The 17495-nt window shown below is 44.6% G+C and overlaps 7 protein-coding genes across 7 annotated transcripts; 5 read left to right on the top strand and 2 right to left on the bottom strand.

Annotated features, from left to right (window-relative positions):
- Positions 1-200: 200 nt before the first annotated feature.
- On the top strand, positions 201-1335 carry I203_103344 (uncharacterized protein; the record flags this gene model as incomplete). The annotated part of the gene is made up of 5 exons (XM_019149320.1): positions 201-401; positions 518-545; positions 610-690; positions 754-878; positions 949-1335. 5 exons carry the CDS (start codon positions 201-203, stop codon positions 1333-1335), a joined length of 822 nt encoding a protein of 273 aa, XP_019001345.1.
- Positions 1336-1891: 556 nt separating this feature from the next.
- Positions 1892-3472, bottom strand: I203_103343 (uncharacterized protein; the record flags this gene model as incomplete). Its single annotated transcript, XM_019149319.1, has 1 exon — positions 1892-3472. One exon carries the CDS (start codon positions 3470-3472, stop codon positions 1892-1894), a length of 1581 nt encoding a protein of 526 aa, XP_019001344.1.
- A 918-nt stretch (positions 3473-4390) lies between these two features.
- Positions 4391-6986, top strand: I203_103342 (uncharacterized protein; the record flags this gene model as incomplete). Its single annotated transcript, XM_019149318.1, has 7 exons — positions 4391-4487; positions 4567-4601; positions 4664-5088; positions 5153-5212; positions 5270-5536; positions 5591-5929; positions 5993-6986. 7 exons carry the CDS (start codon positions 4391-4393, stop codon positions 6984-6986), a joined length of 2217 nt encoding a protein of 738 aa, XP_019001343.1.
- Positions 6987-7531: 545 nt separating this feature from the next.
- On the top strand, positions 7532-8720 carry I203_103341 (uncharacterized protein; the record flags this gene model as incomplete). Its single annotated transcript, XM_065517298.1, has 5 exons — positions 7532-7640; positions 7713-7833; positions 7913-8125; positions 8200-8520; positions 8597-8720. 5 exons carry the CDS (start codon positions 7532-7534, stop codon positions 8718-8720), a joined length of 888 nt encoding a protein of 295 aa, XP_065374116.1.
- Positions 8721-9183: 463 nt separating this feature from the next.
- On the top strand, positions 9184-11510 carry I203_103340 (uncharacterized protein; the record flags this gene model as incomplete). Its single annotated transcript, XM_019149316.1, has 7 exons — positions 9184-9326; positions 9404-9908; positions 9985-10080; positions 10141-10333; positions 10440-10987; positions 11064-11298; positions 11401-11510. The coding sequence occupies 7 exons, from the start codon at positions 9184-9186 to the stop codon at positions 11508-11510; spliced, it is 1830 nt and encodes a 609-aa protein (XP_019001341.1).
- Positions 11511-11874: 364 nt separating this feature from the next.
- I203_103339 (uncharacterized protein) lies at positions 11875-13681 on the bottom strand (the record flags this gene model as incomplete). The annotated part of the gene is made up of 6 exons (XM_019149315.1): positions 11875-11931; positions 12019-12126; positions 12256-13229; positions 13292-13410; positions 13471-13606; positions 13669-13681. The coding sequence occupies 6 exons, from the start codon at positions 13679-13681 to the stop codon at positions 11875-11877; spliced, it is 1407 nt and encodes a 468-aa protein (XP_019001340.1).
- A 470-nt stretch (positions 13682-14151) lies between these two features.
- On the top strand, positions 14152-16751 carry I203_103338 (uncharacterized protein; the record flags this gene model as incomplete). Its single annotated transcript, XM_019149314.1, has 10 exons — positions 14152-14273; positions 14365-14395; positions 14456-14506; positions 14575-14638; positions 14721-14774; positions 14911-15139; positions 15236-15376; positions 15442-15534; positions 15632-16120; positions 16250-16751. The coding sequence occupies 10 exons, from the start codon at positions 14152-14154 to the stop codon at positions 16749-16751; spliced, it is 1776 nt and encodes a 591-aa protein (XP_019001339.1).
- Between the last annotated feature and the right edge of the window lie 744 nt (positions 16752-17495).

Raw genomic sequence — 17495 nt, 5'->3', positions numbered from 1 at the left:
ATCGTCGGGAAAAGGGTAAAAAAGTTGAAACTTTGTAATCAAACGCAATCAATTCACTTCTGTTATCTCTTCACCTCATCGAAAGTCGCCTTATCTCGTCCCTCGTAGTCTATACCTTTCGCCCTCCTAATTCATCTTATCCACTCCGCCATACATCACCCAAGTGCTTCAGTCGAAGCGAGCTTGTGCATCTAGGTGAAATGACCTCTATTCCTCGACCCAACCTTTTCTCTCGAGTATGGACGTTCTACACTACATCGCTACGCGAGAAACCACTACGTACCAAAATGGTCCAGAGTGGGGTACTGTACATATCGGCTGACTTGGTCGCCCAGCTGGGGATAGAAGGGAAATCGATAAGGCGGAGTATGGAAGGTGAACAAGGGGAGGAGGTATATGATGTGAGTTTCTATTCATCTCGTCCCATTCCTGTCCATCAGCGACAGAAAAAGACATATAGCGGGTGGACTCTATTGTATCTTTGAGTTGATCTGATGTGTGTACCTGTGACGCTTAGCCTATACGCACAGCTAGATTATCGATATGTAAGTATCATCATCGTCTACCATCAAGTTGAATGGACTAATTAAGCTGGGTTTTGGAATATAGATGGATCTACAGTATTCGCACCACTGGCTCATTATTGGTTGAATAACGTGGAACGTATAGCTCTATCATCCAAACTGAAGAGTGAGTCCTGTCAGTCTCTCATCCCCGAAACTATGGCTAACAATATATGATCATGGAAAATAGCTCTAGTAGCTAAATTATCATTAGATATTTGCCTTTGGTCACCATTCGTCACTTTCATGTTCCCCACTTGTTTGGGTTTACTGGAGGGTAAGAGTGTTGATGAAGTAAGGAGAAAGGTCGCTCATGTGAGTCTGAAATACTGCTTTTTATGATATAGACAACATCAAGCTGATCAGTCTTGTTTGGATATGTTAGGGCTGGTTCCCAACATGGCAAAAAGCAGTATGCGTCTTTGGACCTACTCAGATAATAAATTTCAGCTTGGTTCCTACTCAACATCGATTGCTTACCGTCCAGTCGGTCGGTCTATGTTGGAATATCTTCTTGTCATGGCAGAATAATAGGAATAACAAATTGCTGGCTGCCGCTCAAGAACATCTGTTGAATGCCCAAGAACATATGTTAGATGTGGGTGTCAGGCCGGAACATGTAGCTGGATTGGAGTTAACGGAAGAAGAGGTCCGGTCCAAACGGAATCTGGCTCTGGCGGAGAAAGAGGTTGAAGATGCTGAGAAGAGGAGGAAGGGGTTGAAAGATCAGGCGGGAGAGATGGGCGTGGGGGTCAAGATGGCTTGGTCGTAATTCCAAATCTGGTGATTTGTCTGGTATTTATGAAGATCGAACATTGGACCTTGAAGACAAGCTGTGGAAGAAATGTCGGATGTGCACTGCGGGTTGGAGATATGGCGTTGACTGGACAAAGCTCATTTGGGTCAGGCAATGGTTAGGAAACCAGCATGGCCAAATCCATCAACACAACCTGTCTCACGGTTAAAAAATCATCGCCATAAAATTGCGAATCAAAATTACGAAATATGGGATATAGAACAGAAAATGATATATATACTGTGAGAGTATAGGACATAGAGCATAGATTATGAATTGTAGAGACTAGATCATAGAAAATAGACGATAGATTATAGAACGATAGAGTGTCATACATAATACAAATAGACGTTGTAACTCATGCAGACTCTTAGTGCCTCATTCTGTTGTATTCTGCATTCACATTAATCAACAACGATACGATGCTTGTGTGTACGATATGCGTAGGACATTGAGATCAGTCAGACTACACTATCTGACACTTCCACTGTAGTTCTATCATGTACAGATGACACCGCCAATGTTTAATCCTTTAATGCATTTCACCTTGGCTCATACCTACTACCATCCCCACGCCCATACCTGTCGCCAAAGCACTTTGTAAACCATTTGATACAGGTCTATCCCTAATGCTACCTGTCGAACCTATTATCTCTTTACCTTTTTCTTTATGCTCTATGGGACTCGTTCTCTTTCCTGCTAAACCACCTTCGGGTTGCAATAACGCTTTAGGCGTAGAGTATACACTTCTTCTTTTTATCTCTTTTTCCTCTGCATTCTCTTTGACTACATCTGAAAGGTAAGTTATACGACTGGAGTTACTTGAGGTTCTCTTATGAGTATTGCTCTGTAATCTCGTAGGGGAAGATATGGCTAAGTGACTGGTTTTACGTTTATGATTGTTCTGCTTATCATCGATCAAATCGAGAGTAGTTGATATCTCGTTGCTATCGATATTGTGCACTTGGGCTTGCGGGGACTTGCTTTCCACTCGTATCTGAACAATATTTGATGCAGGTATATCAAGATTTATCAAATGGGTAGGCGTAGTAGGTGAAATTGGAATTTCAATCTTGGGTATCAACCCATCTCTGAAAGTCGTTTCTAACTCCGAAGTTTGAGGTGCAAACCCATTCCATCCATCTTCAAAATACTTCTCTCTCTGTATTTCCGTCCCTTCTAAGGCATCATGTCCAAATGAACTACAAGTATCCACAGAAGATTTCGGTAAAGGTGTTACGCAAGATTTGATAGCTTGAGTGGAACTTGCTGATCTTACAGCCATGTTCAAACTCTGCGAATCACCCCTTCCTCCAATGCCATCTACGTAAGTACTTCCTGATAGGGAAGTGAACTGCGATGGAGATGAGATGGTATGACTGGGTATGTTCAATGATCCAGGTCTGTTTTGCTTTGATTTTTGCATTACTTTCTCAGGGAGCTTTATATGGGGGATGGGGAATTGGATAGGAGGCTGAGAGATGAATGAACTCCGTCGTAATGAGGCAGCAGAGAATGGATGAGGTGAAGGTAGATCCCCTGCTCCCTCTCCTCGTCGGCCACTCTCACCTGGGTCGATCGGAGATTGATAAGGAAGGGGACTGAAAGAAGTTACAATTCTAGGTAATTCTTGGGTTGAGTTTCGTCGATTTTCAGTGAAAGATCGTCGAATTGGTATATCCTCCCAACAACTATCCACCCTGTAGTCCTGAGGGATGGTGAGTATATCTTCTTTACCACTTACACTAATTCGTCGGATAGAAAGATTATCAGGTAGACCCAGGGACGATGAAGATTTCTTACGACCAAAATCTATACTACCAGGTTCCAGATGATCTGCCATTCCCAGGACCGGAGCAGGTTGAGGAAGTGATTCGGACGACGTTTTGGCATTTTGGTTTAGACTTGAGCAAAAAGAGTTCACTCTTGTGTATTCGTCTGGAGCTAAGGGGTTGATGGATATACGTCGGATTGAAATTCGTCTTTCCTCAAAATGTGGTTGCCCAATTTTCAACTGATCGCCGTTTGGACTCGGTACTGAACGATCGTTTGAATCGGGTTCGAGGTTGATTTGAGTTTTACTGTTATCAACCAAAGTATTCTGACTATCCATCGGTCCAGTAATAGGCCGTTGACATTCGTGAGGGTCATGTAGTTGATGATTTTCCCAACATGGATGACAATGAGGGAATTTCTTTTCTTTCTGGGGAGGATCTCATACCAACCCCTTCTCTGTGGTAGTAGTACAGGGTAACTCTGTGGATCGATGTTGGGATTTACGTCGGAAAGATCCTTTTCTGGAAGGGGTGCGATGACGACGGTATAAGTAGGCTGAGAGGAAAAAGAGGGTGAGAAACACAACTGGGGAGGCAACGACGACTGTGACAAAGTGGGGCAGAGCCCGTTAGCTTACCATGTTGTGTGTGGGTGCTGTTCAAGGTGAGAACGGACATACTAGCAATTTTCACTGTATCGTCGATCATTTCGCTTTTTTGTAGGTAGAATCAACAATTTTTTACTTTTATTCAGGTTGATCTTTTTATTCTTAGCAGCGGGATACAGCCGATATGTAAATATTTCAGATACGCATCCAACAAACATTCATCGTGAGAAATTCGGCAGGTATCTTGTTTGCGGAAAGATGTTCCTCGAGAGCTTTAGTCTCATCCGGTTCATGGTGTTTTGGTCATGGATTACCTTTCATATCATTCCATCTGGCTAACACCGTAACAGATCTGTGACAAAGCTATGCATAAAGGATTGATCAATCCAATCTTAAAAGGAGATTGGAAATCCCATCAACAGTGGGAAGGTGTGATGGTGCCACATTCCCATCTGACACGTGGATGAGATCGCGTCTCTGTACGTTGACGTTGTTGTCAGGTCTGTGCTCCATATTGTAGAAGATTGTTGATATCACCACAATACATCTTCACCAGCTTCAATCCTTTCTGATCCCCTATCGAAATCCAAAGCTTAGCGAGGCCCTGATTGCCTGTTCAAGTCCAGGCGGATAGCATTACGCTCCATCATGTCCAGTCCTTCCTCCTCTGCTGGACCTTCTGGTCAACATGCCTTGAAGCGTGTTGTTCATATCAAGCATCCTTCAAAGACCAAGATGGAGAAGTGTGAGTGTCTCTCCTCGAATAAATCCTACTTGATGATCTCTTTTTGATGAAGCAAGCTGATCTCTGAGACCATCGACAGTCACCTTCACCCTGGGAAAATTGGACGCAGGAATGGTACGTTCAGCTACTCGACTACATCTCACTTCGAGATCAAGCTGACTGTCTATCCTCCTTAGGCAATCTTACTAGGACCTAACGCTCATCTATTAGAATTCCCGTCATTATTACTTCCCACTCCATCTCCCGGTGCACCCCCTCTTGGTCCAGGCTCTATCCTTACCATAACGGTATCTCGAGACGTCTCAGCCGAACTAGCCGCTCAACAACATTTTCATGACCTCCAATCCGAGATCCTATCAACATTTTCAAATCCACCTTCATCTCCTGTCCTGAAACTAAGGAACGTAACTCAAACTTCGGTTTGTGTCGAATGGGAAAAGCTAAATATCGGTTCAGCCGCTTGGCGAGGGTTGGAGATGTATAGGAATGGTCAGAGGTGGGGTAGAGTAGGAGGTGATTTCGGTCAGGGAAAGAAGGAGAAGAGAGAGTGGAAGACTGGTGGATTGCAGTCTGGGGAGGAATATACTTTCCAACTTGTTTTGTGAGTATACCATTATCTTTGTGGTTGATCGCAATACTGATTTTCATTCTGACTTGTATTGTAGGAAGACAACAGCTGGTACTTACCCTTCTAATCTCATAAGAGTTCGAACACATACTATGGAGTGAGTTGAGTAGTACCTACTGAGATCATCACCTGATAATTGACTTATTGAACCTAGCAATCTTACGGGTCTGCTCATTTACTTTGGTCCCATTCATCCACCCCAACTGCTCTCTCAGCTGAGAGAAGGTCTACGACAAATTGGTGCACGAGAATCTCCCACCGTCGCGCTCGATACGACTCATTTCGTGTGTACCACTCCTATAGTGGGAGGTGACGATTCAGGTAGAGGAGGTCAGATAGATCCAGAATATCAAGAAGCCGCTAGGATGAATCTGCCTGTTGTCGGTCCAGGTTGGCTTATGGCCGTAGCAGCAGAACGAAAGTGAGTTGTCATTTCAGCGGGGACGTACAGACTGAACCAACTCATGCATCACAGACTTGTACCTATATCAAACCACCTATTACCATCACTTCCACAAGCATCGACCAATACATCCGATCCAGCCCCTTTCAGACGACCTTCACCTCAGAAACGATCTTCGCTCCCGTTCACTTCTTCTTCGCCTACTTCACCTCATCATGAGAACCCCGAGGAAATCCGCCGATCGCCCAGTCCTGAGACCATAGCAAGGATGAGCATGCACGCTTCCTCGACGAGACCTAGCTTATCGAGGAATGGATCAATGGAAGGAAGGAGAAGTAGGGAGATGAGTCTAGATGTTGATTCGGGCCGACCAAGGAGTCCTAAACCAGAAGCTGATGGGAAATTAGATCGGTAAGCAGACACTCTAGTCTATCGTTCCAAATCAAAAGCTTACAAAATGAATAATTTTATTAGTGGTTTCAAATTCCCATTGTCTAGTAGTGCTTCCAACTCACCTGCACAATCACCTACTGCCAGTGATACCCATCGATCGTCCTCGCCATCTAGACGAGCTACTGCCCCTGCGGTGCCTTCAATACAAGAGATACCTGTCAAAGAAGGTGAACAAAGTACCAAACCTACCATCGAAGAAGCTACCCCAAGATCGAGACAGACGTCTTTACCTACGATCAATGATGTGCCTAAAACCTCTGAACAAATCGTCCAACCTACAGTGGATCCTGTCGGGGGTGATGCAGTAGTTGATGCCATTCCCGAACAATTAGGAACAACAGCAGAAGCTGCTCTCCCCCGCAGATTGGAAGCCGAAAACGAGGTGGAGACGGTGGAAGTTCCCGAAACTACCCCTGCAGGAGAATCGACAAGTATAGCCGAGGCAACACCAGCCATTGTAGAGGAACCTTCCGAGATACCTCAAATCAGTACGGCATCTGGACCACCTCCAGTTGTGGACGAAGAAGCTGCCCCTACCAACGCAAATGCCAAAGCCTCAACAATCGACGAAGCAGTAGCCAACTTTGAGTCTGCCATCGCCAAGACACCTGAGCCCGAGGGCACTGCCGAACCGTCGAAAGTTGATAGTCCAGGGATCAAAGCTTCAGAAGAACCCAAGTTAGAAAGAGTAGAAGATAAAGCTGTACCTGCTGCTGCCATTCCAGTTGATTTGTCCACTCAAAGGAGTGAACCTGAACATGCAAATGCAACGAAAGGTTCGAGCACTGTTACGCTTGAACCGTCATCTACCGCGACTCCTCAGCCGGAAGGTGGCGCTGAAGGAGCCTCAACCACGACTTCGAGCAAGAACAAGAAGAAGAAGAACAAGAAGAAGAAATCATCTACATCTGGTCTTACGCCCGCTTCGTCTAATCCAGGAACCGGAAGGAATACACCTACGCCGGATCCACTTGAGGAAGGGGATGAGGGAATGGACGAGATTGATCTTAGTTGAGTCGATTATAGATGGATAATTACAGTATGCACGCTTGATTGGTTGCCAAGTCCTTCGGAAACAATCGCGAAGATGCGAAGGTGTGTGCGATCTGAATTGTGTGTGGAAAGGATTGCTTGTACGTGGTCATGTGCCTTGAAACTTGTCCTCACTCCTTTGTCCAAAAAGCACAGACTCATGATTTGTCTGAGTACAAACTTACCTTCATAAACCAGTGGGAAGAGAACCTTAAAACAAGCGTGTCACAATGTTGACTGGACGATTGGTCCAGCCCAGACTTGACTGGGCATGGGCAAAGGACGGGGGTTTACAGATGAAGGAACTTTGGTGAAAGGGATGATGGTCAATCATTATATGGATTGCGTTTGATCCCTTGTAAGAGCACTGACATAGTATGCGATAACTGGGAATACTTATATGTATGCGATGGCTAGATACTAACAAATCCTTTATCTACATGATCATATAGTGATTGCTCGCTGGTACTCATACATTCTGCTGTTTCTGCTTTCCTCATCTTCGGCGAGTCTGTAAGAGCGCTCATCATGTCGGACGATACCAACAACAACAACGATGCTCCCCCACACACCACGATAGATGATTGTGATGTGAATTGGCAATATATGGGAGATACTTGGGGAACAAACCATACTGGTGAGTTGTAAATCGGACCAACACCGACACAATATCTTGTGAATACATGATGGCTCACTTGAGGAGGCATAGATGATCCACTGGTTGGAGAATATCATCATGGGACATTCACCAGTACTACGATTCACAGAGCTTCCGCGAGATTATGCTGGACAGGAACCAATGCTGAAATCTTGGGAGCCAAGCGAAAAAAGTGAGCTGTCATTTGACCCAGACGATCCACTCTTTCAAAAGTTCGGGCGTACTAATTTTCTCTGTTAATATCTTTATAGTCATGCACTGTACACTGTAACAGTCGATAATGGAGAAATCCAATGGTTAAATGGATATAGTGAAAAGGCTCAAATCCAAGCTACATTATATAAAACCGAAGGATTGGAATGGGGTAATCATCAGATTACTTTGACGAGTATGCCTAAAAAAAATATGACGGCAAAAGATCATATTTGGTTTGATATTGATTATGCTGAGATTGATGGTTGGCCGTGAGTCAAATTGTAGCCTTACATACAATCCACCACACAAGCTAGATCGACTAAATGACTGGGTATTCTTGTAGTATCGATTGTAAAGATTTACCTGAGAATACCATCTTACCTCCCACCGGAATGATCGCACCTGCCCCGTCTACGACCTACCCCATTTCCAATTCCAACTCCACCTCTACTTCCGCCAATTCAACTGAAACGGGTACTGGTAATTCAAAAAGTAGTACCATATCCTCTTTCAGAACCAACTCTACCGCGACACTTACCGAAGCTCCAATCGCCACTTCGAACGGTATCGCGACTCTGGCCAACTCGACAGCTGTGATCAGTCCTACTACGACTATCATGATGAGTTCACCGTCATCATCTGTCCAAGCGTCTGGTGTGTCTAGGTGAGTTATCTAATATTTCATGCAATATACTGCATAGGTAGTTTAGTAGTTTGAGTGCTGAATACAATGATAATAGCAGTTCCACTACGACTTCCTCTGGAGCTTCCAGCTTGGCTCATTCACCCAGATCAAATTGGATTCATTGTCAATTAGCTTTGATCGGTATGATGGGGTTCTATATTTTCAAGTGGATCTTTTAAATGCCTATGCCTGGTGACATATTATACATTGACATCTCTTTCATACCTTTTTCTTTTTTCTCCTTCGTGATTTCTGATCTTCAAAATGGATGCTCTGTGAGCTGGACCTTATAGTTCTTATAGTCTTTATAGTAACTTGGTTTTTTTTTTCACCTCCTATGAATGCTTTTCGTGTTTTCTTTTGCAGTTGATCGTCCCGGCTGATCCGAACTCCATTTGACTGAGCACGGATCACTGCCACGTGGAAAGACGTGCCTGAACGGTATCCTCAAGTCAAATGGAATAAACGAGTCAAAAATACCACAAAAGCAACAGTAACAGAAGAAGATGGAATATAAAATATAGAGCTGTTGACATTCCTACATATAACACATATCAACGAAAACAAACACAAGGACAATTCTATCACAGATATCATAAGGACTCAACTGTGACCTGCTATTCCCCTCAGAAGGTATACGATATGTCATCTGGCTCTACACCCACCACTGCTACTCCCGAGGAACTATACAGGAATTCATCAGATGGAAACTTTCCGTGGGTGGTTCAGAAATATGGAGGTACTTCAGTTGGAAAGAGTCTAGACAGTATCACCAAAATAGTAGAGTAAGTTCATCTCCTATGTCTCACTCAGCGATTGTCCTGCACTGAACTGGACTGATCTGTTTTCCTTCTTAATGCAGATCATATATTTCGAACAAAACCAATGTCGCTATAGTGTGTTCAGCTCGATCATCACATACAAAAGCTTTGGGAACCACCAATCTACTTCTCCAAGCTTCGAGAGAGGCGCTAGCTCCTCCTTCAAGGTCAACTTTATCTGAAAAATCAGGAACCACCACACCCTTTTTTCCCAAGAGGGTTGGATCAGGATTCTTCGGTAAAGATGCATTATCATCATCTATCTCATCCCTTACTCAATTAGATCTGAACAACACGAGATCATCTTCACCTTCTCCATTTACATCTTCCTCCAATCGATCGAGAACTCCACCAAAGTCACCTACAGCTCAGGAAGATGAGGCAAATGAGGAAGAAGAGGGGTTCCACAAGACGGTTGATCTCATTAAGAAAGGACACTTGGAAGCTGCTAGGAATAGTCTGAGAGCTGGACCATTGAGAGATGAGTTGGAAGAGGAGATCGAAAGAGATTGTGAGAGCCTGAGAGGGTTCTTGTATGCTGCTCAAGTGAGTAACCTACATGATATCTTATCAGGTTCCTCTGGAAATTAGGATAAATGGCTAATTTAGATTGTATCTATAGATAATAGACGAGATCAGTCCGAGAAGTCAGGATTCCATTGTTGGTACAGGTGAGAGATTAGCTTGTAAGATAGTAGCAGCAGCTTTGAGGGATAGGGTAAGTCACCTTTTTCAAATGACTTTGGCATCGGGCTGATTGAGCTGTAATCGTGAACAGGGAGTGGATTCGGAATTGGTCGTATTGGATAACATAGTCGACTCTTCTTTCGCTGCTGTCGGAGGGGATGCTGCGCTCACTGCAGCAGGTGATCAAGGTGTAGCTCAATTAGGTCAGGATTTCTATGATCACCTTGCTGTGAAATTGGGTGAGAGGTTGAGGGAATGTGGACAAAGAGTACCAGTGGTTACTGGTGAGTGCTTCTTTCATTATGATCCTGAATCAAAACCCAAAACATATCTATTCACCACTCGTTTACCTGATGTTTATGTATACTGACAATTTATTTGTTGTTTTAGGTTATTTCGGTCCAGTCCCAGGCTCACTTCTCGCCCAAATTGGTCGAGGCTACACCGATCTCTGTGCCGCATTATGTGCGGTAGGATTAAAAGCATCCGAATTGCAAGTATGGAAAGAAGTAGATGGTATATTCACTGCCGATCCTCGTAAAGTCAAATCAGCAAGATTAGTACCCATCATCACTCCTGACGAAGCGGCCGAATTGACCTATTACGGTTCAGAGGTAATTCACCCATTTACGATGGAACAGGTTATAAGAGCTAGAATACCAATCAGAATCAAAAATGTAGAAAACCCCTCGGGCGGTGGAACGATCATATATCCTGATGAGAGTTTCCCAAGAAGTTTGCAAACTGAGAAACCACCCCAGGCGGAATTGACTATAGAAGAAAGGATGCCCACGGCTGTTACGATCAAGGATAGTATCATAGTTTTGAATATACATTCTAATAGGAAGACTTTATCGCATGGTTTCCTGGCGAGGATTTTTGGAACGTTGGATAGAGCTGGGGTGGTCGTGGATCTGATTTCTACGAGTGAAGTCCATGTGAGTGTATACCATCTCCATTTCTTCTTTAGTATCTTTTCAAGACTAATGAGGTGGTTGGTCTTACGCGATGTAGGTCTCAATGGCAATGCAATCTTTCACTCACCGACATCGACTTACCCGACTATTATCTGACCTAGAGAAGATCGGTGATGTATCTGTATCAAAGGAAATGGCAATCTTGTCATTGGTCGGAAGGAATATGCGGAACGCAATTGGATCTGCAGGAGCCATGTTTACTGCTTTCGCTAAAGCTGGAGTAAATATCGAGATGATCTCTCAAGGTGCCAGTGAGATTAACATCTCATGTGGTGAGTTTGATCGACTACTATGTTTCTACTCATTCGAACAAACACTTTCAATCAAAATGATACATGATATAGGACATAGCTGATGCTCTTTTGTTAACTTAGTTATCGAAGAGAAGGACGCCATCAAAGCGCTGAATGTCATCCATGATTCGTGTTTGACTTATCCACCTTCGCCAGCCAGGTTCTCTGAGGGATTACAGCTGAAAGCTTAGGAGGGATGGACAGGAGCTATAAATGGGATGAGAACGGATGACAGGAAGAAACGATCGAACAGCTTCTTTCGGTTAAAAACCGAATAGAAATCGAGTCAAAAACAATTTTGTTATTTCTTATGTAGATAGGCATAGACATCAACACATCTATCATTCAATATGCATCCAACATGCATTGCTATGCCATAGCATAAAAAACCCGAATTTATGTGTACAAAATGAAAGTTTGAAGACTGAAGAAAGAAGAAAGATCGATGAAACATTAAAGGACGTGTTTGATCACCACTATCTTAGTGGGCTAAGCTAAGCCTATCTAATCTTCATAGGTCCTTAGGTCCTGTGGTCACCATGTGATGTGCTAAACCTAATCGTCGAACTTGATCGAATGAGTAGCCAAGGTGATTTCGCCACCCACGTAACTCTGCGAATCGAACCCAACGAGTCAGTCGATATCCTTCTTGGCAAGGTCCTCAGAGCTCGAAGCTCGAGGAAAAACGGGACAACTCACCCCTCTTTTCTTCTTGTTCTTCTCCTTCCTGAATCCTGCACCTCTAGTTACAATCAAGTCCCTCGAAGCTCTCGCCCCGTAGTCATTTGGATTGGCACCCGCAGCTTCCTACATGAGGGTAAATCACAAGTCTTTAGCACACCTAATGGTCACTTGGCATGGGAAATCCACTTCTTTTCTCAATGTCTGATCGCGTTCTCTTGTCGATACAGACGGGATGTGATAGATTCCACTTACCCTAGCAGCAAAGGAATTATCTTTCAAACCATCATGATGATATGTTACATTATCCATTTTGATCCTTTCGAACCTCTGTCCCTGAATTCTCTGCTTCTTTCCACTTCCCGTAGGTGTCCCTGCGGCACTTGAACCGGGCGTACCGAAATTCCCCGCTCGGGAAGGATGATGGTGGTGATGATGGTGAGCAGGAGTAGTAGTGGTCGAAGTGAATGTTATAGCTTCTGTACCATCTTCGAGCTTCCTTTTCTTGGTGGTTACTACTGTTACTGCTGGAGTTGATTCGGAATCTGACTCGGACTCGGAAGATGACGAAGAATCAGAGGAAGAAGAAGAAGAGCTTGATGAAGAGGAAGATGAGGAAGAGGAGGAGGACGAAGAAGAGGCGGAAGGTGCTTTTCTTTTCTGTCCAATAACCGGTTTAGCCTCTTCTTTCTCTGATTCTGATTCGCCATCCGAAGAAGATGACGAAGACGATGCTGAAGAGGAAGAGTCGGAATCGGATTCGGAATCGCTAGACTCAGAATCGGATTCGGACCCAGATTCAGATTCAGAAGCTTCAATATCTAAGAATTTCTTGACGCTCTTCTCGCTGTCGTTGTCTTCTGATTCACTACCACTTTCAGATGATGAAGATGAACTGTCGGAATCACTTTCCGAGTCAGAGCTAGAGGAGGATGATGAGGAAGAAGAAGATGAAGATTTGGCTGGAGCGGGTGTATCACCTTTGAGGGTCACGCTGGACAACGCTGAGGCAGGTTGGGGTTTAGCGGAGGATGAAGAGGAAGAGGATTTTGATGTAGATGAGGATGACGATGAGGACGAAGAGCTTGTACTTGAGCTGGAGCTGGAGCTTGAAGAAGACGAATCCGACTCAGAGCCGGACTCAGACTCGGGATCCGATTCAGAGGAGGACGAAGAGGAGCTTGAGCTTGAGCTTGATCCGGAGGAAGAGGCAGGAAGAGGCACAGCAGCTAAATCATCTCGTCAGCTGAGGTCTCTGTTTACTTTCAATGATTGTAATTGATCGACATACCTGCTGCCTTGACATTTTTCTTTCCCTCATCTTCACTCTCACTCTCACTTTCACTTTCACTCTCACTCTCTGAGCTCGATGATTCCGAGGAAGAAGAGGACATCTCGACATCTTCGTTCCTGATGTGACTGTCAGCTAGATCTCTTGGACATTGAGGCAATCAGAGGAGAATAGCTGACTTGACTTGCGAAGCATTCCAGACTGCTTCCAATTTCCCTTCCTCACCTGCTTTCACATCCGATTCCTTCTCCAACGCTTTGACGGTTTTGGTGAATCCCCTTTTAACGAGGTAAGCCAGGACGGCTGAGTCGAGATCTATAAGGGACGAGCATAAGCTTGTCCTGCTCCTGGAGGCGAAGAAGGGAAACAGAGCTCACCTTTCTGCGACATTTTGAGGTTTATATATTACTGTTACTGATGAGGTGATGACGGAAGACTGAGGGAAAGGGAAGAGGAATGTAGGTTGAACAGTCGACTGACAGCAGCCATAAAGCATTCATTATTCTTCCTTCTTTGATTCCTGGTCTGAAATTGAAAAATATTTGCTCGGGTGGAGGTGAGTTGGATCAGACAGACGGTGGACCCCGCTTTAGGTTATCTCCCATTATCTCAGAAGCATTTTACTGTATTTTATCCCAAGTTTACACCGGTACTTAAGGAGTTCACTCAATCTCCGCCCTCGAGGGGAAGGAAGTGTACCTGAGCGTGTTTCTTGGCCCCAGACGCCGTAATGAGATGAGATAATCACGACCCACTCCGGTCAATCATCTGCATCTGCGGGAAGACAGCAATTTGTTACTGCCATTCCCCTCCCACACCCATACTCTTTGGTAATTGAGCAGGTGTACCTCACCACCAACATGCCATTCGGATTCACCCACGGTCCACTGGTCTCTCTCGCCAACTCGGCCATATGCAGCTTCTTCAGGCAGATCGAGGTCTACGGAGCGGAGAATGTCCCGGATCATGGTCCTATAGTCTTGTGAGCGCCGTGTCATGTTTTCGTATCAGCTGCGCACTTCTGCTCCACCAAGGTGGAATATTGAGCTGAATTTTTCTTGGCTTATGTACAGTGCATCATCGCACGCTAATATGGCTCTTGATGTGAGCTATCCCTCTGCCATTGTATCGATTCAAGATAGGTTAGCTGACCTGAGTTTGTAGCCTGCCGTGTTGAGTAATACGATACCTCATGGGCATTATCTACATTACTGGGTGAGCTGAAAGTCATTCCATGTTTTCGATAATGGACCTAGCTCATCTCATCCATCAACGTGGTCTAGGTCAAGGACTCACTGTTCAAGAATCCAGCTGTGGGAGCTTTGCTAAGGAATGCCGGTAACATTGGTGTGTGATTCGCCAAGCTATTCAGCTGATATTCGAAGAAACCTCTAAGCTGAAGCTGATATACTGAACGTTGATGATATAGCTGTTGATAGGAAGACTAAGAACAATCAGATGTTATTCAGAGGTACATTCGAAGGTATGTGAAGTCAAGGCTCTACTGTCTTCGTTCTCCCTTCCCTTCATGTCCTCGCAGATGCATGTATCTATAAAACTTAATATACAATTATGACTTGCAAGCAGATTGTGCTGACACATATATTTCCCGTCTGTAGCCCTAGCCCTAGGTGAAAGTATCGGAGTATTCCCCGAAGGTACTTCCCACACTGAGCCACGTATGATCCCTCTGAAAGACGGTACCTCCTGGGCGGCATTAGAATATGTCAGATACCTCAAGGGAACAGAGGAGAATGCTGGACCGAAGAAGGGTAGGAAAGCCGTGGTGATTCCTGTGGGAATCGCTTATGTCGATAAGAGGAAATATAGGAGTAGGGTTGTGGTGCAGTGAGTTTTGCTCTTATTGACTGATCAGGATATCGTACATCCGTACCAGACATTTCTGCTCACGAGAGGCTGGCTGATATGATTGTGTGATCTCAGCTACGGCGAACCGATATCCATGGACCAGTTCGAAGCCCAATTCCTCTCTGAACAAGAAGGTGAAAGTAAATTAGCTGTCAAACGGTTGACCTGGATGATCGATATTGAGCTGAAGAAAATGACTGTCAATGCACCTGATTGGTAAGCTAGCAATTGGATTCCTTGTGATCGGATCTGGGGACAGTAGCTGATTCATCATGATGTAGGGATACCGCATTTGCCGCGCAAATGGCTAGGGAGTTACTGTGGGTTCGCCAAGATGACTTAGCCTTGAAAGATTACGTGCAAGTGTCCCAGACGTGAGTGTTGGCTGTTTTGCTCTTTTTCGCATCCCTTGATCACCATGATCTCAGCGAGGTAGGTATACGAAGCTTAGCTGAAGTATTCGCACCGCAGTCTCGTTGATCTATTTACCACACCCACCGAATCTATCCAATCTCTAAAAACACTCTTAGCAACCTATCATCGACTCCTTAGTTCTTCCCGATTATCAAACTCCGTCTTATCCGGTATATCATTATCATCCACCTTGGATCCTTCCATACCCGTTTCCTTACCCAATCGGTTTTCGACCCTATTCTACTTCATCAAAGACACACTTGTCGTTTTGTTCCATTTGCCATTCTTCATCGTACCGATGTTGATCAACATCCCGATCTACGTTGTAGGATACCTCGGAGCAAGTCTTGTAGAGGAAGAATTGGAAACTCAAGCTCAGATGAAAGTCGTCTTTGGCTTACTGCTGAGCTTGATCACTTACCCTATACTCTTCTTCGTACTTTGGTCGGTGTTGAAGGGTCTGGCCCTTGGAGTGGTCCTTGCTGCTGTGACCGTGTGGGGATTGGGAAGATATCATGGTGCGTTGATTGATGAGAATTATAATGCGTGAGTCAATTCTATCCCATGCAAGAGACGTCATCATCGGCAACAGGCATATGCCATCATTATCATTCATCGAGCTGTGACTACGCCTCAAAGTGTTTGCAACTGATACATATGTATTTGATACCTCAGTATGAAACGACTCGTCGCATCCTGGCGACTCCTCATCGGAATTTGGACCCCACGTCGATCCGAATTCCCTTTACCCTCTTTCCTTGAATCGTATAAATCATTCGCACCTGATCCACCTAAAGTCGCTGGTCTGCCACCAACGACCAAACCTGAGAAATACGTCAAACCTAAAAAATTACCTTCGAGGGTATTGGTCAAGCACGTTTTGAGAACTAGACTCGAAGCCGCCAAACAACTTGCTAAAGTCCTGTTAGAGCTGGAAGCGAGAGATGAACAGGTGAATGCATCTTTCTGGCTTGCTGAGGAATTCAGTGGGAATATATTGGAAGTACCGAAAGATGAAGAAGGTCTCAATGAGTGGGAGAGGGAGTTACCCCGAGCGAGAAGGAGTGGGAAAGAGGTGGTTGGGTTTTTGAGAGGGAGAGGTGCGAGGTTGGGGATCAATAGGGGTGAGGAAGGACATTGGGTGGGGAGTAGTGGAGGTGAAGGGGAGAGTGAATGATCGACAGACAGCGAAGATGGGGATATTTGTCAGATGGTTGTCATAAGATATTTCTGTATACACCTGTTTGGGAGACATGAGGGACTGATTTAGCCAGGATTAGATACGATAAAACGTTGAATGTCACAATGTTACGATGAACAGGCTCGGCCTTGATGATGGGAGGGTGTTCGGACTTCGGACCGACTGTCTTTGTAGTAGTACAGTTGTATAAAGCTGAATTACCGACGGACATAAGATTAATGTTCAGCGACCAGCCTCAGACTGGCATGACATGGATTGCTTCGGCTGACGCTGACTGAGAACGTATACCTCCTGGATGACCACGCATGCGATTGATCTGATCTCTCGGGTTGCGCTGCACGATCTTATTGGGGTATGATGTGATGTTATGTCATGACGCGAGAGACTCGGGAGTGCAAAAAAGTTCTCGGTTGTTTCTGACTTTGATTTTTATTTTTGGTGATATTTCTTTGCAGCATCGCAATCGCTGGATCAGTCAAAAATAGAATAAAATTCGAACGTGCTTGAGCTTGTATACGATTGTTTATAGTCGACTCAAGTGAACATCGTTCTCTTTGCCATCGCATTGTATCCCACAGTACCATAGTAGAATTAACTGTAATAATTTCCTTCACACTGGCATCATTGGAACAGTCACAAAGGACAGGATATCTATTTCTATAGGAAGTGAGGTATATATCTTATAAATTACGGGACTCGAATCTACTTTGTTACAACTTC

Source organism: Kwoniella mangroviensis, assembly GCF_000507465.2.
Source record: "Kwoniella mangroviensis CBS 8507 chromosome 1 map unlocalized Ctg01, whole genome shotgun sequence".
Classification (NCBI taxonomy): Eukaryota; Fungi; Basidiomycota; class Tremellomycetes; order Tremellales; family Cryptococcaceae; genus Kwoniella; species Kwoniella mangrovensis.
The sequence above is the reverse complement of the archived record's forward strand: the minus strand, read 5'-3'. Positions and strand labels throughout refer to the sequence as shown.